The sequence below is a fragment of the Pectinophora gossypiella genome, chromosome 16 (genome assembly GCF_024362695.1).
Source record: "Pectinophora gossypiella chromosome 16, ilPecGoss1.1, whole genome shotgun sequence".
In the NCBI taxonomy this organism is placed as follows: Eukaryota; Metazoa; Arthropoda; class Insecta; order Lepidoptera; family Gelechiidae; genus Pectinophora; species Pectinophora gossypiella.
In genome coordinates this window covers 6,313,759-6,341,658 of record NC_065419.1, presented here as the reverse complement: position 1 = coordinate 6,341,658, position 27,900 = coordinate 6,313,759, and the positions used below count along the sequence as shown (strand labels likewise).

Below are 27,900 nucleotides of genomic sequence, written 5' to 3'. Positions count from 1 at the left end.
TATTAAGTTTTCAGTTTATCATTATTTTTAAGTCTTCTCATGATTTGGTCGTTGTCTTCGTTACTGATTTTATTTCATTTTCGTTTATTCTTCATAGCAATACGGAAAAGAGGTAGGATAGGAGTCGGAGGTCCGTCTTGCTTATAATACATTTTTATTATAATAAGCTGAAGTTTTAAAAATGGTCAATACATTTTATAACTAGTTATGTAAATAAACCTAATTTTGACAGTCTGTCTGACATTTTGGTTTCTCGCTCGATTCACGACATTCACGTTTTGTGCTTTCTTCATGTTTATTACGTTGTGAAATAGTGTGAAGTTCTTCATAATAAACATGGTATCTTGTTGAAAATTTAGGTGCCATCTGAATGTAGCTCTCGGTAGTCGCCGAATATGGAGGGAAAGTTATAATGTTTACAAAATGATACTATTCTGACGTTAGGCATTACCTGCCAAGATTCCAAGAATTCAGAGGGTTATTCATTTCTAAAATGGATGGTAATATGGTATTGAAATGCCCTCTTTGCTGCGACAAAACTTTTAGTTCTAAGCCGGCACTTATAAACCACTTGACAAATACTTTTGAAAACATTACTTGTCCTAGCTGCAATAAAAAGTGGTCGAATGTGGACCAACTTATTGAACATTTGAGCTTAGATGATTGCCAGCCAGAGAGTGAAGTAATAGACATAAGGTTTGATGATAATACTGAGAATGATAATAACAGTGTTGGTAGTTTCAAAGAAACAGAAGTGGTAGCTTGTACAAAAGAAAATGGTTAGTTTTATACTTAATTATTTTACTTATCCAGTTATCTCTAGATGACTTATGGTTTTGCCTCTCCCAATAACTATTGAATATATATTTATTTTTAAATATATTATTTGCTTGCTATAGACACAATTTTCCTTTTTCAGTGGTTCAAAAAGAATTGATGGATCCAATATCATCCACTATAAAGGATAATACCATAGATACCGAAGTGGGTTCCATGTACGTAGAATTACTGAGCAAGCAGCTCATGAAGCCATGTCTTCAAACTCAGGAGTTGAAACTGGTGAAAGATGGTGACGTTAGTAGGTACGTCATCGTGACAGATGACATGAACATGGATGTTGATACGGACAATGCTGTGGTCACAAAGCAGAATAATGATGGAACTATTTCCCTTACTACAGTGAGAGGTGAGATCCTGTTATAACTTTTTTCTTGTCCCTCGACCATAAGCAGCATAATATCCAATTGGCAACAGTATTGTTGCCAATGGGATTTCTTCCAAGCAAGCACTACCAGGAACCTATAAAAAACTTGGTTACGGGACGGCCCATGTATGTTGCCTTTTTAGACTTCTTAGTGGCAGTGGTTTACTTAAGGCCGATAAAGCCTGTTATAACTAAGCAATATCTTTTCTAGTTAATACTTTCCTATTAAAGTTTTAAAATAAATTTGAATATGTCCATAATTACAAGTAAGTCTCTGTCTCTGTTATTTCAGACATGAAGCTAGAGTCAGAGACAGTGATCACCCAGGATAACTCGGAGGCTATGGAGAGTCAAGAGGAGATCTACAGCTGCAACACCTGTGGAGTCTCCTTCACATCTGTTTTGGAACACATACAAAATTACCATAATGATCAGGATGTTGTTGTTGAGGTAGTCATTGTATTGGAATTATTTATACAGTCTCCTATTAGAGCCTTATTCCTTCCTAGGCTTGTCAAAAAATCCGACAGTGGGATTGTTTCCTTTCTAACATGATGGACTGATGTTATGGGCGATAGTCTGATGCCTTGTAATGTTCATCCCATAATGTTGAGCTTAGGACATCATATCAGCAGTGGTTGCAAGTTGTATTTAATTACTTGTGGCTCTGCCCACCTCATTAGGGATTACGGGCGTGAGTTTATGTATGTATGTATTAGAGTCAAATGCCAAATGTGGCTCTTTGGTTGGCTGTATTTTGCCTACTGGCAGCTTGCAGAACTACCCAGGTCAATAGATACTATGAGCATGCAGTCTTTAGGAATAGAAAAAAGTCATAATAAGAATAGTACATCGATAATTTCCTATTAAAAATAGGCACTAGGTAATCTTTGACGTAATGAATAAAAATCTGTGTCATTTCTGATTGCACTGAAAGTGTTCTGTTTTTACAACAAATTGGGTTACTTAATATAATGGTCACCTGTAACCAACCTGGAACCTGACAGAGGGCAGCAGTAACTGTCAGTACTATTCAGAGGCGGAGGACAAGAGTCCTATTACGGCTTTGAAATAGACTACTCTGGGCGCCATCCCACTCACGTCAGACAGAGTACTGCGGGGCGGAAGGCAAGAGGGAAACCACTGCCCATTTTTCCCTAAAAAGCAGCATGGAAAATGCTACACCGACAAGAGCGTGGCTCTTAAATTTGTAATGAATACAATGGTCACCACATAATAGGTAGGTTCAAAGGATGACATTGACATAAAATTTTATGTATTACAGGAATCCTTGGAGGAAGGCAATGCAGATGCATCAGGAAATATTTCATTAGAATTCGAAGATCATATGCGGCCGGAAGACAACCCGTCTGAGAAGCAGACATCCCGACGGATGATCACCGAAACTGGAGACATTATTGAAGAGCCATTATATTTGAAAACCACGTCTATTTCACTAGGTAACTAATTGTATCGAAATTATTTTTTGGCACCGAAAGTTTTGTTATTGAAATGAAGTGTCATTTTTTTTTTCAACCCAAAAATCCAGCTTATCTTATTCTCAATACCATAAAGATGATAGAGAATACAGAATATTATGCTGCTACGAAAAGCAAACATCTTTCTCAGAGTTAGTTGGTCTGGTTGGAGTTAAATCTAACGCTTATATAGCAATCATGCTAAATGCATGTTTGGCGTCCTGTTACAGAGACCTACCACAGGGCACGGTGCACGATATCGACATAGATGCAGGCTTCGGCCACGAGACGCCGCTCTACGAAGATAACATAACGCCCATCGCCTTTTGGATGCTTTTTCTTACGAATTCGATCCATGCGTAAACATATGCAGCACGAACAATCTCCAAGTTTTAGGAGCCCAATAGGTCCTCATAGCATCCTGCGTCCGATGTACGCTGATCCGCCTACGCTGCATAGATCGAAGTGTTTACCTAGTAAACTCTCATGATTATTTTTATTTGCATTTTATATAAGTAATATGTTTACTTTACTTACAGCAACAGCAGATACGACAAAACCAGCTCAACCGCATTTGAAGGAAGAGCTCGTAGACAAGGATGGGCGGGTGTACACACGTCGATACGTCATGGTGGACAAGTTCTGTGACAGTGTTGTCAAGGATATCAACGAGCCCGGAGGTAATATTTTATAGTGTAATATTGACTTGGCTGATTGGCTCTCATAGCCCAGCTGTACTTGATGATTGATAACGATCAAGCTAACAGGTATAGCTTTTGTTTAGAGCTCCTTTGTGCCGTGCCTCTGTCTGAAAGCTCACCTAAAATTGCCGCTTACACCTATTAACACACGTTGATAGTCGTTGGGCCAAATAGCAGACCTTCGGCCCTTTATTATTATTATATACTAGCTTTTGCCCGCGACTTCGTCCGCGTGGCGTGTTATATAAGAGAGAGATCTTTGTGTGTGTGGGAGTGCATATCAAATTTCAAGCATCTAACTTATGCAGTTTAGATTTTTTCATACAATTTTTTTCCCAATAACTCCCATTTTTCAAAATACAGTTTTTAATTGATTGTTCATTGACTTTTAATTTTAATACACACTTCCTCTCTTCCCTTCAACGTTGCTGTGCCCCACAGGGTCCATGTTTTAGTTCCTATGCCTATGTAACACCCCATTGTACTACATGGAATGCAATAAATAATTTAATTGAATTGAATTGAAAACATCTATCTTACGCGGTTTCGATTTTTTCATACAAATGTTTTTTTCCCGCTAACTCCCGTTTCCGTGGGAATTTTGCAATATCCTGTTGCAACTAAGCTTTAAGTTAACTAAGGTACCTGCATGCCAAATTTCAAGCGTCTAACTTAAGCGATTTAGATTTTTCATACAAAAGGATTTTCCCGCTAATTTCCGTCCCGTGGGAATTCCGGGAATTCCTTTCTTAGTGCACCTCTACGGTACCTAAGCTATGTCTCTTCCAAATTTCAAATGCCTACGTTTAGCCGTTCAGGCTATGCGTTGATATGTCAGTCACTGAGTCAGTCAGTTTCTCCTTTTATTTAGATTTGATTTTTTCATACAAATGTTTTTTCCCGCTAACTACCGTTCCCGTGGGAATTTTGTAATATCCTGTTGCAACTAAGCTTTAAGTTTACTAAAGTACCTGCATGCCAAATTTCAAACGTCTAACTTGAGTGGTTTAGATTTTTCATACAAAAGGATTTTCCCGCTAATTCCCGTTCCCGTAGGAATTTCGGGAATTCCTTTCTTAGTGCACCTCTACGGTATCTAAGGTGCCTGCGTGCCAAATTTCAAACAGCTAACTTGAATGGTTTAGATTTTTCATACAAAAGGATTTTCCCGTTAATTCCTGTTCCCGTGGGAATTTCGGGAATTCTTTTCTTAGTGCACCTCCACGGTACCTAAGGTACCTGCATGACAAATTTCAAACGTCTAACTTGAGTGGTTTAGATTTTTCATACAAAAGGATTTTCCCGCTAATTCCCGTTCTCGTGAGAAATTTGGGAATTCCTTTCTTAGTGCACCTCTACGGTACCTAACGTATCCGCATGTAAAATTTCAAACGTCTAACTTGAGTGGTTTAGATTTTTCATACAAAAGGATTTTCCCGCTAATTCCCGTTCCCGTGAGAAATTTGGGAATTCCTTTCTTAGTGCACCTCTACGGTACCTATGGTACCTGCATGCCAAATTTCAAACGTCTAACTTGAGTGGTTTAGATTTTTCATACAAAAGGATTTTCCCGCTAATTCCCGTTCCCGTGGGAATTTCGGGAATTCCTTTCTTAGTACACCTCTACGGTATCTAAGGTACCTGCATGACAAATTTCAAACATCTAACTTGAATGGTTTAGATTTTTCATACAAAAGGATTTTTCCGCTAATTCCCGTTCCCGTGGGAATTTCGGGAATTCCTTTCTTAGTGCACCTCTACGGTATCTAAGGTACCTGCATGCTAAATTTCAAACGTCTAACTTGAGTGGTTTAGATTTTTCATACAAAAGAATTTTCCCGCTAATTCCCGTTCCCGTAGGAATTTCGGGAATTCCTTTCTTAGTGCACCTCTACGGTATCTAAGGTATCTGCATGCCAAATTTCAAACGTCTAACTTGAGTGGTTTAGATTTTTCATACAAAAGAATTTCCCTTCACTACTCTGCTCCTATTGATTGTAGCGTGATGAAAAGTATACTATAACCTGTCCAGGAGTGTGAAGAATAATTGTACCAAGTTTCATTAAAATCCGTCCAGTAGTTTTTGTTTCTATAAGGAACATACAGACAGACAGACAGACAGACAGACAGACAGACAGACAAAAATTTTACTGATTGCATTTTTGGCATCAGTATCGATCACTTATCACCCCCTGATAGTTATTTTGAAAAAATATTTAATGTACAGAATTGACCTCTCTACAGATTTATTATAAGTATAGATTATATCAGAGTGGTTCACTGGCTTGCTTTTCAAACGATTGACGATTGTTTGCCCGACTGATATAGACGGTGATATGGGTCACCACCTATCATCACATTGGTCTAACAGAAAGTTCGGTTCCTTTGACTATCCCAAATGAGATATAGTCAGGAGCTTATGTTTTTATATAATATTTGCAGAAAATGGCGGTCCGTATCATAAAGTAGTGATAAAAGAGATGGAGGCGGAAGGCGGGGAGAAGATGAAGGTGTTCAACTGTATGTCGTGCAACATCTACGTGTCTTCTTTGGAGGACTTCAAGTTGCATCCTTGTAAAACATGTGAGTTAATATTGTAGTCCATACATCGGAAACAGTCGTTTACGCAAGAAATACGTTCAAGTGTCTCCGCTAAAAGTTCAGTGGAACGAAAAGCTGTTACAATTACTACCAGCGAGAGGTTCGGATGCAATTCGTGTGTCGACTGTTATACAACATATTCGGCTAACCCAACACAGCTAAAAGAGTTCTATGTTTATTGTCCACTCTCAGGCCAGTACAGAAGAACTATTTATTACAATTTAACAGAATTGCTTATTCAATTTTATTTTCAGTGAAGTACACATGTCCGCACTGTCCAGTGTATTACGAGAACTCCAAATCTCTCTGCGCTCATATGAAAGTCCACAAGACTAAAGCCGGTAAGCACTGATATTGCTCACCTAGTAATTATGAAAATATTTTTAAAAACAATGTGTGGAGGCGTGTAGCGGTGCAGTTAGATTAAACAAAGATAGATAATGTGGTACAAATTATTTGTTGAACTCTGATCCCCCAACCTAAGCTTAAAGGCTTGTCTTGGAGATCAGCGTTTGACCCGATAATTTGTGTTGAGTATTTTTTTTCCTTTGATGGGTTTGCTCTTGGCCCCAGACTTGCCCGAAGGCATTGACGAGATTGGTGATGATTGAAGGCATTGATGTAGTTTGGTATAACAACACATGACAGGACATTTATAGGCTAGATGACAAAGTAGTCAAATGAGATGCTGAAATGTAATGTGAAAATGAAAATTATGTGTGGAATACATAATTGCGTAAAGCAGAACAGAACGTACAGTTTGAAATTTGATGGAGATTGATAGTTATTTTTAATGGAGAAAGTATATACTTTGTGACAGTAGATTAAGTATGAGCCAATTATTTATTATGTTCATGCATTCCTCGGCGGTTGGAACCATAGATGACTACTGCGGTGTCGTCCACATAGGTAAAAAAAACGTTTAATTAATTTGTTGTTACAGAGTTGGTTAATGTACAGTAAGAAGAGTGATGGTCCAAGGATTGACCCTTGCGGTACGCCGTATTCCTTGCAAGCTTCATCACTCATGTCAATTAATTGTGACTTTCTAAAATCGATCAGTGAGATAGTCTCGAAAAATATATCATGAATAACGTTTCTGATGCCGACGTTTAGTAATTTAGTGAGAAGGATAGGGTAGATAGTGTCAAACGCTTTTTGTATATCGGGAAAAATACATAAACATCTTTGTCCCTGATCTAATTTCACTGTTATATAATCGACTAAGTCAATGACATCATCAGTATTGATTGCAATTTCCAACTCTGTAGCCATATTGTGTTTAGAGAGAATGTGAGAATGTGTTATTACGAAATGAGTTTTTCGTGAATTTTAGACAAGAAGGTCAAGATAGATATAGTCCTATGCTTAGCAATGTTATTTTTGTCACTTTAGTTAGTCGGATGGACTAACAATGATTTCTTAATCCTTGGGAGACCTGTGTGAAAGGCGGTGTTAAAATTAGTACAGATACTTGTACTGTTTATTTGATTAAAATGCTTACTCTATATTTCATTAATTTTGTGGTTACAAAAATATACTATTTACGTTCTATACGTTTTGCAATATTGTATAAATTATTGATTGTTTGCAGATGTGCCACCTCCGCAGCCTATATCGTTCGAGTGTGAAATATGTGCAACGATATTCCCAACAAATAAATCATTGAAACTGCATAAACGGATGCACGACCCTATTAAGTAAGTATTTTCAACACACATTAAAAAAAAAAACAATTTTACCATATTTTTATTTTGGATATTTTATTAGCATAAGGTCACGACTACATCCCAAGTCAAAAGTACAGCCATCGCAAGATGAACTAAGAACCCACACCTCAACGAGCCTTCTGCATACTATTACCATACTATCAGGGACGCGCTTAACCGACTATGGTCAGTTGTACTTTTAATTTTGGATGCATTTTCGCACGTTGACGTACAAATATCGGGTCACATCTGTGATGGATGACCAACTCACACCCAGTGTGTGTGGTGTGTGTGTGTGTGTGTGTGTCTGTGCGTGTGCGTGTGTGTGTGTGTGTCTCAAGGTCCCCGATACCGACCCCGCCGGCGTGGTCGACGATTTCCCTCATTCAGCGCTTATCGCTATCGACCTACTAGGGTCGATTAATTCTTTCAAATATTTTTCCTCTCAGACGACGCCCTGAGCCGAGGTTCGCGCCCAACTGGGCACCCTCAGGCCTGTTGTCTTAAACGTTGTACCGGGTGAGAGCCTTCAGCGCTCCCCATTTGTCCGGCCAAGTAGTTAACGCCATCTGCGGCAAATCTACAATAAGTCACGTCAAAAAAAAAAATGTGTGTGTCTCAGCACTATGAAAGTTAGGATCTTCATGCGTACGTATACGCACGGGACGAATTCGTACGAAGTCGCATCCAAAGTGCGAATGGTCCACTATTGCCCACATACAATATTTATCTGCACCTTCAGCAACCCGTTCTGGAGCAACGTGGTGAAGTATGCATACCTCCTCCGGTTCATTGAGGGGAGGCCTGTGCTCAGCAGTAGGATGTTGTATAGGCTGTTTTTGTTATGTTCTTTATTTAAAAGCACATCAATACAAGCGTATTACACATAATCCTTAATATCTTATGACTTTACCTAGTGTCATACAATAAGCCAGCGGCCGAGCTATGTTTATCTCACTCCCCTCCGCCCCCCTCGGTCTTACTTTAGTCTTCAATCGTATGGGCGTCAGACGTCACATACACAGATGCGCTTGTACGGTAACGTCAATGTGTAGTGTCTGTGTAAACCGAGCTGTTTTGTATGAAGTGTCCGGGGTGTGCTAGTGCTTAGACCTATTACAGATGTGCAATATTGTCATTTTTTCTCAACAGATCACGCCCCATAGACCCGCCTGTAGAGGGCGCTGAGGGCGGCGAAGTATCAAACGACAAGTTCCTATGTTCGATATGTGATAAGCTGATACCAATAGACTACCGCGTCATACATCAGAACTCCCACAAGGGCATCGATAAGTTCAACTGCGATATCTGCAATAAGAAGTTTCATTCCGGAGAGTATCTTGAAATGCATATGAGTGTGCATTCGTTAGATAAGGTATTGATATTGTAAATATCGACTGATACATCACTATGCTAACGTCACAACACTAGCTTACGTACAGGGTTGGGCCTGTCATTAATTGATTTACAGGATCACTTCATTTTAGTTCTCAGGTGTTCCCATATGTAAACAGCTTAAAATATATAATGCCCCCGATTCGAATAAGATTTCCAGACTAATCTTATTTTTATTTTAAGTTATAAATGTCATATTCTTATTCCGCCGAAAAGGCGACTGACAACTGTTAATTTCACAGTTGTCAGTTTTTTCGGCGGATATAACATAACAAAAAAAAAAAAAAAAATTGTTTATTGTCATAGAAAAAGATCGACACAACATTGGGTACTACAGCTAGGACACACAAATGCTACAGAAGTATAACCCTGCTACCTGAACTAGGAGACCTGTATCTCAGGAAGCAGTGTTCAGCAATTACATCTTTTATAACATCGGTTTAGGCAGACCATTGTTAAACTGAATTTATTTGACAATAAACTGTGCTTAAATAAGAACAAATAAACATGCATTTTGTATGTTAATTGGGTTTGTGTGTATGTGTATATATTAGTGTGTGTGTGTTTGTGTGTATCTGTGTGAGTGTTTGCGTTAGCCCTCTTGCGTTAGCTAAAAAGAATAACTCGAGTGAATAAAATAGACATCTCGCTCATATCTGTGGGGTTATTGACCAAAATAAAATTTTGGAAGGGTTTTTTAAAGTTCTGCCTAAAATTGACGTATGTTCCATGAACTTTATGCCTGTCGATTACCCGTCCTTTTCTTTTTCAGCGGATAAGAAAATGACAGGTATAACTTAAAATAAAATTAGATGGTGTGTACAGCGGGGTTAAAAGGCCATATCGAAGCAATTGCGAACAATATGCGCAAATGTCAAATTGCAATTTTGCTTTTTTAAATGAATTGCTTTGATGTGGCCTTTTTAACCCCCTTGGAATCAGCATCATTAATCTAGTAAATCATTTGCAGGTGACAGTAAGCAAACAGGACAAATCTCTTCCCTACACATGTTTATACTGCGACAGACGGTTCGCGCGGCCGCATGAAAAAGTTAAACACGAAAGGATACATACAGGTATGTTACATGTTGCTAACTAGCTAACCGCGCGTGGATATCGTATATCGCGCGTGTTTATTCATGTTTATTCCAACAATTGCGGTATTCAGAGGTACATACATCGCAAGAACTTAAGTACCAGGGATGTTATGGATATGAAATTTCGGATACGGATTGGATACGGATTTAAGAATGATTATTATACCGGATACGGATAATAAATTATTTCGAATTATCCGTTAGTTTCGGATAATTTCGGTTACGAAAATTATTTTTTTAAAGAATTTCAAAACACAAAGAAATACAAAAAGGTAGGTAATAATTAGTAATAAGGTGGTTTGCCTTATAACGACAAGTTATATTATGTTATGACGACAAAAGAAGAAAAAACAAACAATGCGCGCGGCTTGTGTGTCGCAGTGTTGCCAACTTTATTTTTACCAGCCCACCAAATGCGACCGTGCATACCACCAGAAACCACTAAAACTTAGCAGTCTCTCAAACCACCAGAATTTCACTAGATAACCCAAAGCCGTATCAGTGCAGTCAGATCATGGGATGTTTTTTCCCCCTCTTTAGCGCCGCGTCGTAGGTAAGGATGTGCTAGAGACGGTAAATTCCACGACCTGGCTGCATTGCTATGACTACATATCCGAATTTTTGAAAATAAAACAATATTGAATTAATTTGTCTTGTCATAACGTGTCTCAATTAGGCTCCGCCACTATATGATATTATCCGAAACTTTTATTTCGGATTCGGTTACCGTTACGGATGATTTTTTATATCGGATATCCGATAGTTTCGGTTACAGAGCTCCCTAACATCCCTGACTCATACCTCATCGAACTTTCTGTATGGAATATAACTGTATTAATAAAGTGTTTTATTGTACAGGAGAGAAGCCTCATACGTGTGATATATGCGGCAAGTCGTTTCGCGTGTCCTACTGTCTGACTCTGCACATGCGTACACACACTGGCGCTAGGCCTTACGCGTGTTCACACTGCGGGAAAAGGTAAACTATACCACATATCGTCGCCTTATTCAAACCACGTAAGCGCCTTTTTGAAAAATCACATTCGTGTGAAATTTTTGATAGCAAACTCTTTTTTTTAGACAAACTAGTTTCAAACCAGCTAATGAAGTTCAAAGAAATCGAAGGTTTGTTGAAGAAAATCACATCGGAATGTGATTTTTCATACATACATTATTTACGTACATACATTGGCCCCGATTCCTGCAGACACCTAAGTTATACCTGTCATTTTCTTATCCGCCGAAAAGGATAGAGACGGACGATTGACAGCTCTTAATTTTAGGAAGAATGAGTAAATGAATGAATAACCCGGGCGAATTAAAAATATATCTCGCTGGTATGCAAACCGTTTGACGTGTGCTGTTAACATAATTCTGTCGGGTTATTGGCCAATGTAAAATTTTTAGACGGTTGTTTTAGATTTGTGCTTAAAATTGACGTGTGTTCCATAAATTTTATGCTTGTCAATTACCCGTCCCTTTCCTTTTCGGCAAATAAGAAAATGACAGATATAACTTACAATAAAATTAGATGGTGTTTACAGGAATTAGCACCATTATGTATGTACGTAAAAATGTATCTCTCCTTCCGAGAAACTGTGAAAGGCATACTTACAATATAAGAAATAAAAATAAAATTGCTATTCAAAATTCTAAATTAAGTAAATTAAATTCATATTTTTTGGGGTATACGTTTTTACAATAAAATACCTAATAATTTTAAATTTGTCAGAAAATAAATTTAAAGCTCATGTGAAGCTTAACATGCATACAAAAAAACTTAGTATAAGATTAATACTTTTATATTTACTTTTTTATGAAAATTAAAATGTACTTACATAAATTATTTATGATAATACTAATACTAACACTGTACGTGTGCAGTACAAAGCACTTAATACGCATCATACATAATTATTCTATATCCCCTTTCGACGCAAATAGACAAATAAAAGGCAACGTGTCCGATACAGTTGAAAGTGATTGCCGTTACCGCGCCTGTCGTATTTATGACAACACCGCGTATTTATAGATCTGATATACCGAATACCGCTATGTCTCCTTTCCTTTGTCTCTATTGATCGACGTTTTGTCGATTTAAATAATATTTATTAGTCAAATAGGGTCTAAAGTCTGTATCTCTATATTTCGCCTGTTGGGAGTGAAGACAAGTCTGTGTTCAGCTGTTTATCATCATAGAGAGAGAGAGAGAGAGAGAGAGAGAGAAAAAAAAACTGTGGCCTCTCACTTTGAGGTTTGAATCCAGCACAGACCTAATTCATGTTTGGATCACAAATGATTATCATGTGTTCAGCGTGAAGGAAAACATGGCGAGGAAACCCACATTCCCGAGAAATGCATTTTCGGAGGTATGTGACCTAACCTGCATTGAGCTGGTTTTCCCTTCGCGGGTTGGAAGGTCAGACAGACAGTCGCTTCTGTAAAAAAAACCGGACCTGTCAAATCTTCAGGTTAGGTAAGCGGACCCTGTGGAAAACGGGATAATGCCAGGGAGATGACGTTTACGTTGTTTAGCGATATCCTACGGCATCTGAAAACCTTGTCGTTAGCTATAAGATAGTTTGTCGACCCTTGCTACCCTCATGTTCCAGAAAGAGGGTGATTTGTCAGAGAACAAATTTAAAGCTCACGTGAAGCTTACTTTATGTAAAAAAGCCTATTATAAGATTAATGATTACCTAAATGATAAAAATGTCTGGTATTAAATGTGTTCCTCTAGTTATTAAATAACTTGTAATGTACCCTCATTGATTTAAAAGATGTGTTGCTGTTGCAGTTTCTTGTCATTTCTTCTCCTCAGCCATAACACCTTGCGAAATGACGTAAATTCAAAAATGTTACATTGACCTTCAACAAGTTTATCCATGATAATTACGTTGAATAAATGATTCTGATTCTGATTCTGATGTTTTTACTGTTATTTTTTTAGATTTATGTACAACAAAACTACATGTTAAAACATTTATCCAACGCACCATGGTTCATCAAAACAACAGAAGTGCAAGAAATTCTCAACGTACCTATGGTCAAAGCAGAAATATGCAATCGTGGAACCCAGTACAAAAAAAGATTACAAATGCACCCAAATTAGCTTGCGGGGCAACTAATTATTCCAGAAACCATACGTCGTCTAAAAAAGAAACGAGACATTTTCGATAAGGACAGTCAAAGAAAGGACTGCCTTCGCTGGTAGTTGCCTCCTCCATGCCATATAAACTCATCTGTTTATAGTCAATGAGACTGATCGCAATATAAAACCACATAAAAAAGATTTATGTAATGAAATGTAAATTGTACACTATCCAACAGGTTTAAAGCCCACAGTGTGTTCAACCACCACCTGCTGACTCACTCTGAAGTTCGCGCGTACAAGTGTCCATACTGCCCGAAAGCTTTCAAGACATCAGTCCAACTGGCAGGGCATAAGAACTCGCATACCAAGCCTTTCTCATGCCAACATTGTAATCGGTGAGTTGCACCTTTATAGGTAACTAGCTTTTAGGCTTCGCTCGCGTTAAATTCAGTGTAGTGTTACCCTGAATTTAACGCGTTTTTACCGCGTAACGCGGTTTTTAATTTTTAGCTTCCTACCTTAAAAACTGCGAAAATTCCCATATAAAATTTCACCCCCTCTTTGAAGGGGTTGGAGGCACCCAAAAAAAAGATGCTCGATTTGTTTGTTAGTCACAAATAGTCCGCATTCCAATTTTTACCTTTCTACCTTGAAAATTGCGGAAAAATGCTCCATACAAACTGCAATTTTCTTTCGGAAAGTTTATGAAATTTTTTGTGATTTTTAAATTATTTTTAGATCCATACTTTTGCGACGGAAAATTACACTTGATATCAACTCAGAATCATGACCTGAATCATCCCTCAAAGTTTTCGTTACGATGTCACTGACACTCTGTATATGTATGTAATGGTGCTAATTCGTGCAGACGCCATCTAATTTTATTTTAAGTTATACCTGTCATTTTCTTATCCGTTGGAAAAGAAAGGGACGAGTAATCGACAGGCATAAAATGTATAGAATACACGTCAATTTTAAGCAGAAATCTAAAACAACCGTCTAAATATTTTACATCGGCCAATAACCCGACAGCATTAAGTAGACAGCACGTCAAACGGATTGCATACCAGGGAGATGCCTATTTTATTCGCACGGGTTATCTTTCCTTTTCGGTGGACAAGAAAATTACGGGTATAACTTAAAATAAAATTAGAGGTGTCTGCAGGAATCGGGGCCAATAAATGTATAAATAAATAATAAAATAAATCACAGATGGGCCATTAAGAAAAAGCTATATGTATCGTAATTATTCCAGCCCATTCGCATCCCTGTATGCGGTGCGCGTGCACACAGAGACGCACTCGCGGCAGAATAACCTGAAGTTCTCGTGTTCGCTGTGCGGCGCGAGCTACGCGCGGGCCTTCGCGCTCAAAGACCACATTAAGCAGGTGCACGACAAGGAAGCCGAGAAGGCTGATCACTTGGTAAGTACAATACAATACAAATATACTTTATTGCACACAACATACAAAACAAGTTTTACACAAAACATACACGAAAGATACAGTACAAAGTCAACATAACACACAACACACACACACACACACACGCACGCACGCACGCACGCACGCACGCACGCACGCACTTAATGTAGATTAGCACTTAATTTTCCACAAAAGCGGAGATAAGAAGAGACAAGCGCAGCGGAAACCTGCGTAATTGACGAATCACAGTGTGCTAGAGAGCGACAGGACGTCTGTTATTTCCTTTTCTCGTATGCTTCTATCGTGTGGGTTGTGAAGTAAATTACCAACCTCATCGACCCTGGTGTCAAGGTTATTATTGATCCGCCAAAGACCCCTGACTTGGCTCATGTAACGACTACTTACCTTATTTAGCTTTACGCTCGCGATCCGGAGGTCTCGGGTTCGAATCCCGATGGGGACATCATCACAAAAATCACGTTGTGATCCCTACATTGGTTAGGACATAACAGGCTAACCACCTGATTGTCCGAAAGTAAGATCCTTGCTTTGGACGGCACGTCAAGCTGTTGGTCCCGGGTATTACTTACCTAACGTAAGTAAGTGACGCCTATCGCTTAAAGCGATAAGGCCGCCATTTGCCATTTACCTAGTTAAGTCTCTTTTGTAACTATTTTCTTTTATTTTGATGCAATGAAGTACATTTTAATTGAATTTGAATTGAACCCTGCCACCAGGGTGATGAGGTCACACCACAACTTGTTAAAAAATGAAAAAAAAAATTTTTCAAAAAATTTTAAATTGACCTTCAACAAGTTTATCACATCACTAATTTAAGAGCCACGCTTTTGTCTTGTTGTTGTAATTACGTTAAATAAATGATTCTGATTCTATCCATACGATAGAATATTTCAATATTAAATGACATATTTTTAGATCACTAATGACATCTGGCACGTTTACACAGCTGGGTCTACGTGAAATCGTCGATTCAATTCGACTCCTGAATAAACACAATTATTATTGTTTATATTCAAATCAATCATTGAGCAATCACTGAAAAAATGCTTCCAATGTCGCTAATTTTGTTTGTTGCTAGATTCTGTGCTGTTTTGAACAATAAAATAATAGTGCTAAAAATCAATGAATCCTGAAAAGTAAATATGAATTTTACAAAACACTGCATGTTATTTATAGTAGCTTTTAGTGTTTAACACTTTCAAGGACAGAACATCTAGTGACGTTCCGATTCCAAGGTGTCATACTATCTATTATGAACCATCTATGACCCGTAGTCTCTGCCCGTGAAAGGATTAAAGACCGCATTTTCGTTTTCTCAGGGAGAACTTTTATTATAATGTAGCATCATAATAATGACAGCAAGACAGAAAAACAAATCTTTAAGATGGTACAATATAATCATATTTTCAGTTGTGACCTCCTAGTGTGAAACACCTGTGTCAGCAGGTCACGCTCCTCCATATCCATAAGTACTTATTGGTACCAAAAGTCTGAAGTATACCTACATCGTATTATAAGTAAACAATGAAGAAAATATATAAACAAACATGTGTGTGTGTGTGTGTGTGTGTGTGTGTGTGTGTGTGTGTGTGTGTGTGTGTGTGTGTATGTATGTGTCAAGGATACTAATTAGGTCCTCTACACTACAATGTTTGTTAGCAGTAAAATTAAAGGTAGCTCAGATATTATTAAAATGACTTGGAAAGTTATTAATAGCGAAACTGGGAAAGTCAAAGCACGCGATCTCGAGTATCAATTACAAATTGACGGTAAACTACTCACAAATGATAAGCAAGTTGCTGAAGCTTTTGAAAAATTCTTTACTGACATTCCATTTTCGACTACCAAGGACTTGAAGTCATCTCCTGCACTCGCTCAATCACTTGTAAGGGAGCACATAGATACGTCCAAAGTAGATAAACTAACATTTACACACGTGAGTCCTAGGGACGTCTTAAGAGCTTTTAAATCTTTAGAAATCAAAAAGACTGCAGATCTTCATGGTCTCTCTGTTAAAGTCATTAACTCCGTGATTGATTGCATAGCTCCCTATCTATCATGTATATTTAATAAATGTGTAGACAATGGTGTGTTTCCAGATTTAATGAAGCACAGTAAAGTCATTCCATTGTTTAAAGCTGGTAGTACTTCTGACCCTACTAATTTTAGACCAATATCTATACTACCCACGCTTAGTAAAATATTTGAAAAAATTTTATTACTGCAATTACTTCAACATTTCAATTTAAACAATTTAATGTCTAATAAACAATTTGGTTTCACAAAGGGTCGCTCAACAACCGATGCTGGTGTTGAGTTAATAAATCATGTTTTTCAGGCTTGGGAGGAGTCCAAAGATGCTATTGGTGTCTTTTGCGACCTTTCCAAAGCCTTCGATTGCGTTTGTCATGATATCTTGATCGCGAAACTTCGTCACTATGGAATAACTGATAATGCCATCGCTCTTTTGGAGTCATACCTTAGTGGCCGCGTTCAGAGGGTTGATGTGCATGGCTCCAGATCGTGTGGATCTAACGTCACTATAGGCGTCCCGCAGGGCTCAATTCTAGGTCCATTTCTATTCCTAGTTTACATAAACGACCTACCTAGTCTTGTAAAACATGAGGTGGTGCTGTTTGCAGATGATACCTCCTTACTTTTTAAAGTAAAGAGACGACAAGATTCCTTTGACGATGTAAACAACGCCATTTCAGAGGTAGTGGATTGGTTTACTGTAAACAACCTGCTACTTAATGAAAATAAAACAAAATATGTTTATTTTACGTTATCGAATGTTAGTAGGCCCCTCGATTCTATTATTGTAAAAAATAAGGAATTGGACCTCACGGATACTGCTGTATTTTTGGGAATTACTTTGGACGCTAAGTTGCAATGGAGTCCTCATATTGATAAGTTATCCAAAAGGCTCAGCTCAGCAGCATTCGCGGTCAAAAAAATTCGTTTAATAACCGATGTAGAAACCGCGCGATTAGTTTATTTTGCCTACTTCCACAGTCTAATGTCGTACGGCATCTTGCTGTGGGGTCATGCTGCAGATATGAACAGCATTTTTGTTCTGCAAAAGCGAGCCATTCGGGCGATTTACAAATTGGGACCCAAGATGTCACTTAGAAATAAATTTAAAGAAATTAATATTTTAACTTTGGCATCACAATATATCTTTGAAAACTTAATATATGTAAAAAAACATATAGGATTATTTGCAAAAAATAGCGATCGGCACATTGTTAATACCAGGAACAAAAATAAACTTGCTTTACAAGTCAGTCGATTACATAAGATTACTAAATCTTTTAAGGGGCAATGTGTACGTTTTTACAATAAGATTCCCATTGACATTCAGAATTTGCCTTTCAACTGTTTTAAGACAGTAGTTAAACAAAAACTTTACAAAAAAGGTTATTATAAAGTTAGTGATTATTTAGAAGATATGAATGCATGGGATTAACTGTCTGAGAACTGATATTAGGCAGCTAAATTACTCAATTGTATACCAATATTTTATGTTTTATGTTTATTTTTATTTTTTTAAAGAACGTCTAGGGCCCTGTTCCGAGGTTTTTCTTGCAGCTTCTTTTCCCCGGCTATACAGGTTGTGAGAAGCTGCAGTAGTTTTAGGCGGATGAGACGTTCGTTATGTAAAATTGACGATTCAAAGTGTAACTATGTTACCTACTGAATAAAGATATTTTGAATTTGAATTTGAATTTGAATACTAATTAGGTTATAAGTGTAATTCCAAGTACTCGAAAAGCTTTTCTATTTCCTTATAATGACAGCAGGACAGAGATAATAAATGTTTCTTTTTTAGATATAGTACATCGCCTAGTGCGAAGGAGACTTATCTCTCTCTTCTCTTCGTCTCTTTCGCGCTAACGACGAGAGATATGTTTCTTTCGCACTAACGGTACACAGCTTAGCATGAAAGAGACGTGAGATATGTCACTCTCATTGTGGTACGTTGAAATGGATGCACAGTCATGAGCAATGTCATGTACCCATTTTAGATTTTAGAACCCTGTCGCACTACCATCTTTGACATTTAATAAGACTTACGGTTTAATTTGTCAAAAAAGTTAATGTGACATGGTTTCAAAGTGTATACATATTACCCGTGACCTTACCTATTTACTACTTGCTGTTGTCTACAGACGGCGATCAAAGAGGACGACTGGATAGTCCAGCAGAGCGCTGATGCTGACGTCGAGGAGGTACAGATCACTAAGGAACTGCCGCACGGACTCGAGGTATGAACGTTATTAGTTGCTATACAGGGTGTTAGTAACACCGTAACGAATACTGAGGGGGATGATTCAGACCACGATTCTGAGTTAATATCAAGGGGAATTTTCCGTCGCAAAATTAATGGTTTTTTTTTCATCATCATCAACCCATTAACGTCCCCACTGCTGGGGCACGGGCCTTCCCTATGGATGGATAGGGAGATTGGGCCTTAAACCATCACGCGGGCCCAATGCGGATGGATGGTTATTAACGACTGCTAATGCAGCCGGGACCAACGGCTTAACGTGCCTTCCGAAGCACGGAGGAGCTCGAGATGAAAACTTTTTTTTGTGGTCACCCATCCTATTACCGGCCTTTGCGAAAGTTGCTTAACTTCAACAATCGCAGACCGAGCGCGTTAACCGCTGCGCCACCGAGCTCCTCTGTTTTCCTAGGTTTTTTTTAGTTTTTATTAAATATTTTCAATTCTATACTTTTGCGATGGAAAATTCCACTTGATATTAACTCAGAATAATAAGGTGAATCATCCCTCTCAGTATTCGTTACCATGTCACTAACACCCCGTGCAAGTACATACAGATAGCCATACAAGTAGGTATAGGTGTTAGTGACACCGTAACGAATACTGAGGGGGATGATTCAGACCATGATTCTAAGTTTATATCAAGTGGAATTTTCCGTCGCAAAGTTTATGAAAATGTTAGTGTTTTTTTTAAATTAGTTTCAGTTTGACACTAATACGACGGAAAATTCCACTTGATATTAACAAAGAATTATGAGCTGAATCATTTATAACCCTCAGTATTCGGGACGATGTCACTAACAGTCTGTATTGACTTGATATTTATATCGAAATAAAATAATTACATTTTCAAATTAAGGTTTAATTTTAGTGTGAATAGTAGGCTGATTTTCTAATATTTGATTTTCTAAAAGTAAAGTTACTGCGATAAAAAGACGTAGGTATAGATACTTGTGGGTCAGTTATGACGAGGTTATGACACTCGCATACCGAGTAACTTGACAACGCTGAGCATAAGTTGGAAAATGGCGGACCGAAGAATTTATTCAATGTTATCATTAATAATAATGTTAATGTTGTTAATAATGTTATAATTGTGTTGTTAGAGATATTATTCTCCCCTTCAAAATGTGAGCTACAAAAAATGTGCAAAATGTGCGTGGGTGGGTTTGATTATTTCATTTTCTGTCCGAAATGTCTCATTTTTGTCTAAATATCCGACATTTTTTATGTCATTGTAAATTACGAAATGGTACCCGTTAATATGTAGTAATAAAGGAAAACAATCTATTAATAATGTGATTCGAATCCCAGTGGGGACATATCACAAAAATCACTTTGTGATCCTTAGTTTGGTTAGGACATTACAGGCTGATCACCTGATTGTCCGAAAGTAAGACGATCCGTGCATCGGAAGGCACGTTAAGCTGTTGGTCCCGGTTACCACTTACTGATGTAAGTACGTAGTCGTTACATGTGTCATGTCAATGACACAAACCCAACACAAACCAATAACCCCATGGGGCCCCATGGACACATGTACATGGGGCCTTTGGCGGCTCAGTAGTAACCCTGACACCAGGGATGATGAGGTTGGTAATCCACCTCACAACCCACATAGAAGATAGAAGAAGAAGAATAATGTGATTAATTTTAAGTGAGAATAAATAAAATATTTTTATTTTCCCTTCTTTTGCTTTCAGATAAGTGAACTGGGAATTATCAACTCGAACGAACTCACAGTTCCATAGTAGTAAACAAAATGTGATAGACAATGTAGCTAAGCCGATTTAATGAAGTTTTGCCAATTTGTTATATACTTAGATAGGTTAGTTAGGTAAAGTCGGGGAGCTTGCACTGAACACTGGAGGCGAGATTTGAAGCCGAGTACGTATGAATAAAATATAGGGATAGGGACCTCTTTAATAAAGTTGTTAAGTGCAATTGCAAACACAATTACATATTGATGTTCATTTTGGAAGTTAATATCTGAATAATTCTGCATTTTTCTTCGCTGCAGTCGGGTAAAAAAGGATGTTGTTAGGATAGAAGCCAATAGCTTAAAACCTAGTTTTGTAGTTTTTAAAAACCAGCAGGGTCAGTATGACAACAATATCGAGGGCTTATATTATAGCATTACATTACATTAAAGCAATTCGTCTAAAAATCAATATTGTAATTTGACGATTGCGCTAATAAAAGAAAGTGCGCAACGTCATCAAAAATGTTGACATTTGTTTGCTGTTGTTTTTCTATTTGAATAGAAATATTGCATTTTTGCAATGTGGCCTTTTTAGCCTTTATGTTTTTAGAAGCTGCCAATTTTGGTTATATACTATTGGTGCAACAACATCCCAACAATAAATTGCGACATAACGTGATCTTTCTAAGTTGTTGGGCGCAAGAGTCTCCCCTCTAGGTTCAGTCCATGTTCGTAGGCAAATATTATGGGCATTTTGTGGTACAGCACTAATTGTATATAACTCTTGAACTATCAGAATTTGGAAAATGTCTACTAATATAGAAATAAAAAGACAAATTGCAATTTTTAAAATCTCTCTAAATCAGGAAATATGTGAGTGGCTCTATTGTTTGGTATCAAAAATTGCTATACGGAATTGATACTGAATGAAGGCCTTCAGCGCTTCCCGTTTGTCCGGCCAATGCTGTCAGTGGTAACTCTACAATTGGTATTGGTGGGCCGATTTCCGCAACTCGACGTCTGAGCGCCTATTTTGCGTGATACCTGAAACTGCTGGATTACTCCAGCCAGCCTAATTCCCCAAGGAAGTCTAACAATCCTTTGACGTTGCTGACCACCTCAGGGAGGCACCCCGGCAGGCCGAGGTGCCTGGCCCGGTAGTTGAGTCCTCCACACTCCAGCAGAACATGAGCCGCTGTCTCCTCCGCCTCCATGCAAAAACTACAATATGTTTTATCTTATCTAGCCTACTTGATCCTACTGCTGGGCAAACGCCGCCCATTCTTCCACTCTTCTCGACTCTGTGCAATCTCCGGTCAATCTCTCCGGTAAGCGTTGAGGTCATCACACCATCAATACGGCACTTCATAAAACGCCACTACACTATCACTATTGATTAGATTAACCTTTCGAACGCCGGAACGCAGATCTCGACCAGACACAATGTAAAATCTATTGCGTCTTGTATCTCGGCAGATGAGAGGTTAATTGATATTTTTTCCTATAACATTATAAGGTAAAACAAAACTTAAAATTGTTCAGGGTTAACTTTACTTCTGTAAATATAGTATACAGTAGACGGCACAAATAGTGCGGAAATGAGGGGCTTTCCATGTTACGTTACTCAAATCTATATTAGATGGCGCTGTAAAGGGTTTCCTTCGTTCAATCGTCTAATTTCACGGATAACAAACTGCATCTTTTATCTTTGGTTTTGGGTATAAATGACCCTTTTCATTACGCTTAGGCACAATTACATCTTCCATCCATTATCTGATCAAAATAAAGAGAAGCAATACAAGGTAGCAACATAATTCTATACATAACGTGATACAAATATCAAGCAACAATTATTTTACAATACAATACAAAAATGTTTTTTTTATTGCACATATAAACTCAACACTAAAAACAATTACAAAAGCGACAAGAGAAGTACAATCGGCGGCCTTATTGCTAAATAGAAATTTCTCCCAGGCAACCTTAGGGCAACCTTACGTTAATGTATGCTTCTGCCATAACATTGTATTTTTGAATAATTATGTGCCCGAGTATTGAGAAAATAGGTAATTATCGCGTTAAATCATCTCGACAGCGCCATCTATACTATTTTTGGGGAACGTAGTCTGGAAAGTCCCTCATTGTACGATATTAAAATATAAATTAAGCTTATAAGGCCCAGCACCCGTGGCGCGAATTATATCGAGGGTCTCGACCAATCGTCGTACGACGTTTATCCACGTACGGTCACGAGGATTAATATGTATACACTTTGGTACCATGTCACATTAACTTTTTTGACAAATTGAACTGTAAGTCTCACTAAATGTCAAACATGTTAGTGCGACAGAGTCCGTACATTATATTGCTCATGACTGTAGATGTCATTCGCTGTGTCTATTGGTCGAAACTCTCGATATAATTCGAGCTGCGCGCGGCAGGGTTGCCATGCAGAGCCCGCAGAAGTCTAGAAAAAGTTTTTTGTAAAACAAAACCGTTTTTAAGTCTCAAACAAATACATATTTTAATGATTTAGCGCTGACTATCGAATCAAAGCAATAGTAATTAAAGCAATTAGGTATTTTTCCGCTTTTAATATAAAGCCAATGATATTATTTTTACACATGTTGCATATTGACAATATTGTACTAGTGTCGTTGTTAGTTTAATATTCCATAACACAATGTATTATAGAGACAAGTTTTACTGTATAATACGTATTTCGTAAGTTGTTTTCAATGTACTGTGAAACTGAATTGATTGATAAATATGTTACTATTTCTGATAGAGAATATGTCACAGTTTTGGTGTATTGTTATAATTATGTAAAATATATTATACCATTTGTAATGTGTATTCGTATTTTTTTTATGGCGAGCTGTTTTTAGTGCTACACGACAAGTCCAATATGTCGTCACAATCAATTGAAAAATATTCATTACCAAATTGATAACCTTCTTCATTTTTGAAGTCGGCTAAGAAGGCAAAGGCCTTTAGTTATTTAAAGTGCTCAGTTAAATACTCCCAGGCAAAAGCATCCTTCGTCTCTTTTAGTCTTCGATCTTTTTAAGTCGCCATTTTTGTTGGAAGGTATCTGGCTCGTCGTCGCACTCATCTACAACCTATGGAATCTAGTAAACGTATATATTAGTTGATTGTCCTGATAGCATTAAATTGTGACATATGTGACCCAGCGCTACATAGTTGAAATAAATAAAAAACACCCATATTTTGTTACGTGTTAGTACCAAGTAACTTAAATTCATGTTATTAATTTTGGCATCTACTGCTAGCTTCGTGAATTTTCCATAATTTGTTGTTTGAATTTGGAATCTTGGGTTTGTCCTTTAAGAACAGTGTAAACTCATCTGGGGCGAGTAGCGGGAACTTTATGATACTGCGGGTTTGGTGGATTTCTGTATATAAGAGTGCCTATATAATCTCAAATTTTACAATAAAAAAGTTTGCTACTGGTACGCTTCCCGTCTCGCTTGTGTGTGCATTGAGCTTAATTATAAATAATCGGCATTATATTGGTTAACCACGGAATTATACTTAATGAGTTTGATTTCATTTTTGGATAATAGATAATCACGTAGTTTCTCGGCCTCTATTACATGGAAAGAAAGAAAAAAAATATTTATTCGACATACTTATTGTTTTCACATATTAAAACAAAAAAATACAATTATGAATGTATGCCGAAACGGTTCCACCTCAGCATAATGCCATAGCCTAGACTATGGGACTTAAAACACAGTGAGGAGCGGGTGTTCTATACACCTCTGCCTACCCCTTCGGAGATACAGGTGTGATGCTGTGTAGTATTTACTATATTGGTTGTGATGTCAATGTAGCACTAAATACAGCTCTACTCGAAGTTTTACTATCACAGGATTTTGGAAGCTGAAACCAACAACGAACGGATTACCTATATATATAATATGATATAAATATACTGTCACATTAACATACTTGAAAGTTTTGAATTGTTCATAAAAAAAACTGTATAGTATACAAATAAATAGTCAGCTATCAACTATAAATCAACCATATATAAAAATAGTCAACTATTGTGTGATATAGTATTAATGTTGTAGATTCGAGGTTGTCACTGTAACAAAATATTAAATAAGTTATATATACCGCCTTTTAAACATCAATTCGTTTTATTATCTGAAAATAAAATAAAGATGTTTTGTGTACGGAAACTTATAGCAAGTATCAGACGTGGATAGTTCACAAAATTCGTCGATCGAAGTTACCTCGACAATGTTGTATCGTTAACTTCGTATTTTTGCATTGTTTTAAGTTTACGCGGTTATTATCATAATTAAAACACATGATAATGGGTTCTTACCGCGTTTAAAGTAGGGATATGAGACTGCCACTGGGACTGGGAGTCTTATATCCCTACTTTAAACGCGGTAAGAACCCGTTATTATGTGTTTCGTATTTTTGGTCGAGAAAATCCGAATTGATGTAAAGGAATGTGGTTTATTATTGATTATTTATGAATTTTTTTTATGCGATTATTCATATTTATCAAACTACTGGTAGCTGAGTGACAAAATAGACAATAGCCTTCTTTTTTAACTGAACTGGTGCCTCAATATTACTTCCTTTACATAATATATATACTTTAGATTTTATATCTATGGCATTGATTTTAGATATAAATTTGTATCTATTATTGTAGTTATAAGGTCTGCAAAAATCAAATAATTATGAGGATATCTGGAAATAAAAAATATGATACATTTTCAGTGTGTTTAATTATAACTGTGCTCTGTGGTCTCAATTTTGTATTTTGAAGGAATAAGATAAAACAATATAATATAGATATATGATCGAAAGACAACACTGTTATTTATGTTAAATCAACGTAATTTATTTGTCAATTTTAAAACTTAAAATATAAAATTACAATTATTACGTACAACGCATTTAGCGATTTTCATATCAATTTTTGGTATACAGCTGTATTTCTTCATCTTAATATTAATTATTTAACATTATATATAATATTCAATATCACTAGCTAATTGTCTTTGGATATTCAAACTAATTTTAATCACTAATTTATTTTTCAATATTAATTATAATTCATAAATCAACTATCACATATTCATCTTTGAAACATTTTTTTTTGCTTCAGCACCTATAATTAATCTCTCGTCTTTACAAATTAAAATTATGGAATAATACAAGGCCCTACACATCCCTATAATCTGGACGAGAATTCATAATATAATTTGTACACAGTGTGTTTAATGTCACAAAAAACAAAGACGAATTTTGGTACAAATTTTAGGGACGTATGGAGCCGATTTAAGCGTCTTTTACATTATGTACAGTGCAAGTTATGACGATCACGTCTGTCCGTGGGTCCACTCGCCCTCCATCCGCCACACGGAGAACGCATAGCTCAGTTTATCTTGTGCTAAGTACTTGCCGTGCTCGCTGCCCGCGTCGCTGCCGCCGTCACTGCTCGGCGCAGACTCGTTGTTCGACAGGATTTGATACAGAAACTCTATGTATTGTGTCGCCAGTTGCAACGTCTGGATTTTTGACAACTTGTCGCTAGGTAAAGATGGAATGATTTGCCGTAAACTGGCGAAGGCCTCGTTCAAGCTCTGCGTCCGCTGCCGCTCCCTCACGTTCGCCATCACTCGCTGTATCTGCATCTCCTCAAACGACTGCGCTCTTTTCCTCGACTTGGAACTTCGTTTCCTACTCTTCTTCTGTTCTTCATTCTCGTCCGCCGACGTGCGATACCCTTCCGTGGATCTCGACACGTCGGGCGAGGGGTAGGGGTACTGTAATCTGTCTTGCGAATTGGAATCTTCGTAGTACACGTTTCTGGGATACTGTACCTGCCGCTGGTCGACGTATTGCTGTTCTATTGGCGGGAAAACGGCGGCGTGCTGGTACTCTCGCTCGTCCTTGGCGAAGATGACGTTCGTGGGCCACGGGTGATGCGGGCGCTCGGGCCCATTGCTAAGGTCCATCAGGTGCGTGGGTGAGGAGGGCGCGAACTGCGCCTCCAGGTGAGGCTTCACCTCCATCGGCACGTACGCATAATACTCCTCGTCGTCGGGACATTCGTTTATCTCACTTTTAATAGGCACTATGTTTTCACAGTTTTCGTAGTTCATATTTGTGGTGTGACATGCAGTCGGGCTGCAGCGGCGGTACGGAGCGGACTGACGCGCGTCCTGAGCGCCCGCCCCTGCCGTGCCTTCATTGACAAGATACAAAAAATAACCATTTCCAGCGAGCGCCTCCCGTGGGCGCCGCCCCCTCTGCAGGAGGAACAGAGACGGCACGCTAACTCGTGTTGATCGTTTTCTGTTTATCTTGTCCATCACCCGGCGTATTTACTAGGTGTAGGTATGGCGTCGTCGCCGCAGCCGATCGCATCGCTGAACGCGCATCCTGTGGGGTTCACTGTCTCTGTCTTCGGTTTCATCCTGAATGGAATGTTGTTTTGTTCGCAATTCGGCTTCCTTTGTCTTGTCGTTAAATAACTTTCTGTTCGTAGAAAGAAGCTGGAAGTTCTTATAAATTTTCTTAATCTAATCTTAAGATGTAATACTTATTTCCTATAAAAATTTCAGTATTGAGAGTCTTGACATACTTATTAGGTATTAAAAGTACGTACTTACCTAGCTACCTAAATGTTATGCCGAATTCGATAATCGTTCCTTTGTTTGTAACTTCCAGACCACCTTAAGAGTTGATCATTAAAATTTCTTTGTCGTACATTAAGTTGTTCCACAAGTCGATAAAAATTGGTACTAAAATGTGACCACAGACCTTTTATTTCACCTACATTGGCGCCACCCTTAGCCTGAACTTGTAAGTTTTTTGTGCCGCGTCTTTCTGTCGCCCGAACTAAAAATACACGTGACGCAATGAAATTAGTCCCACGGTCAGGGAGGTAGCTTATTATAAATATTTAATTTTTTATCTCACATCTACTGAGATAGGTGCTGAGAGACTCTGGACAGTGTTAACTTGACTTGTCTTCTGGTTCATATCGTAGGTACAGGTCGCTTGGTGTGGGTTGATAAGGACTTGTCATGGTCGAAACACGTTAGTATTATATGATCTGTGGTCGAAACAGACTACAGACGTTAATGTAAAAATAAATACTTAATAAGTACCTACAGTAACTCCCTTT

The 27,900-nt window shown here is 37.9% G+C and overlaps 2 protein-coding genes across 2 annotated transcripts; one reads left to right on the top strand and one right to left on the bottom strand.

Moving 5' to 3' along the window:
* The first annotated feature begins 268 nt into the window (after positions 1 to 268).
* Positions 269 to 25,477, top strand: LOC126373557 (zinc finger protein 724-like). Its single transcript, XM_050019718.1, has 15 exons — positions 269 to 779; positions 920 to 1,186; positions 1,497 to 1,654; positions 2,490 to 2,664; positions 3,222 to 3,362; positions 5,826 to 5,966; positions 6,239 to 6,325; positions 7,579 to 7,684; positions 8,846 to 9,068; positions 10,059 to 10,164; positions 11,044 to 11,164; positions 13,516 to 13,674; positions 14,535 to 14,703; positions 18,897 to 18,992; positions 20,716 to 25,477. Exons 1-15 carry the CDS (start codon positions 494 to 496, stop codon positions 20,761 to 20,763), a joined length of 2,283 nt encoding a protein of 760 aa, XP_049875675.1. The 5' UTR covers positions 269 to 493; the 3' UTR covers positions 20,764 to 25,477.
* LOC126373581 (protein twist) lies at positions 25,471 to 27,329 on the bottom strand. The gene has a single exon (XM_050019762.1). The coding sequence runs from the start codon at positions 27,080 to 27,082 to the stop codon at positions 26,087 to 26,089; it is 996 nt and encodes a 331-aa protein (XP_049875719.1). The 5' UTR covers positions 27,083 to 27,329; the 3' UTR covers positions 25,471 to 26,086.
* Positions 27,330 to 27,900: the final 571 nt, after the last annotated feature.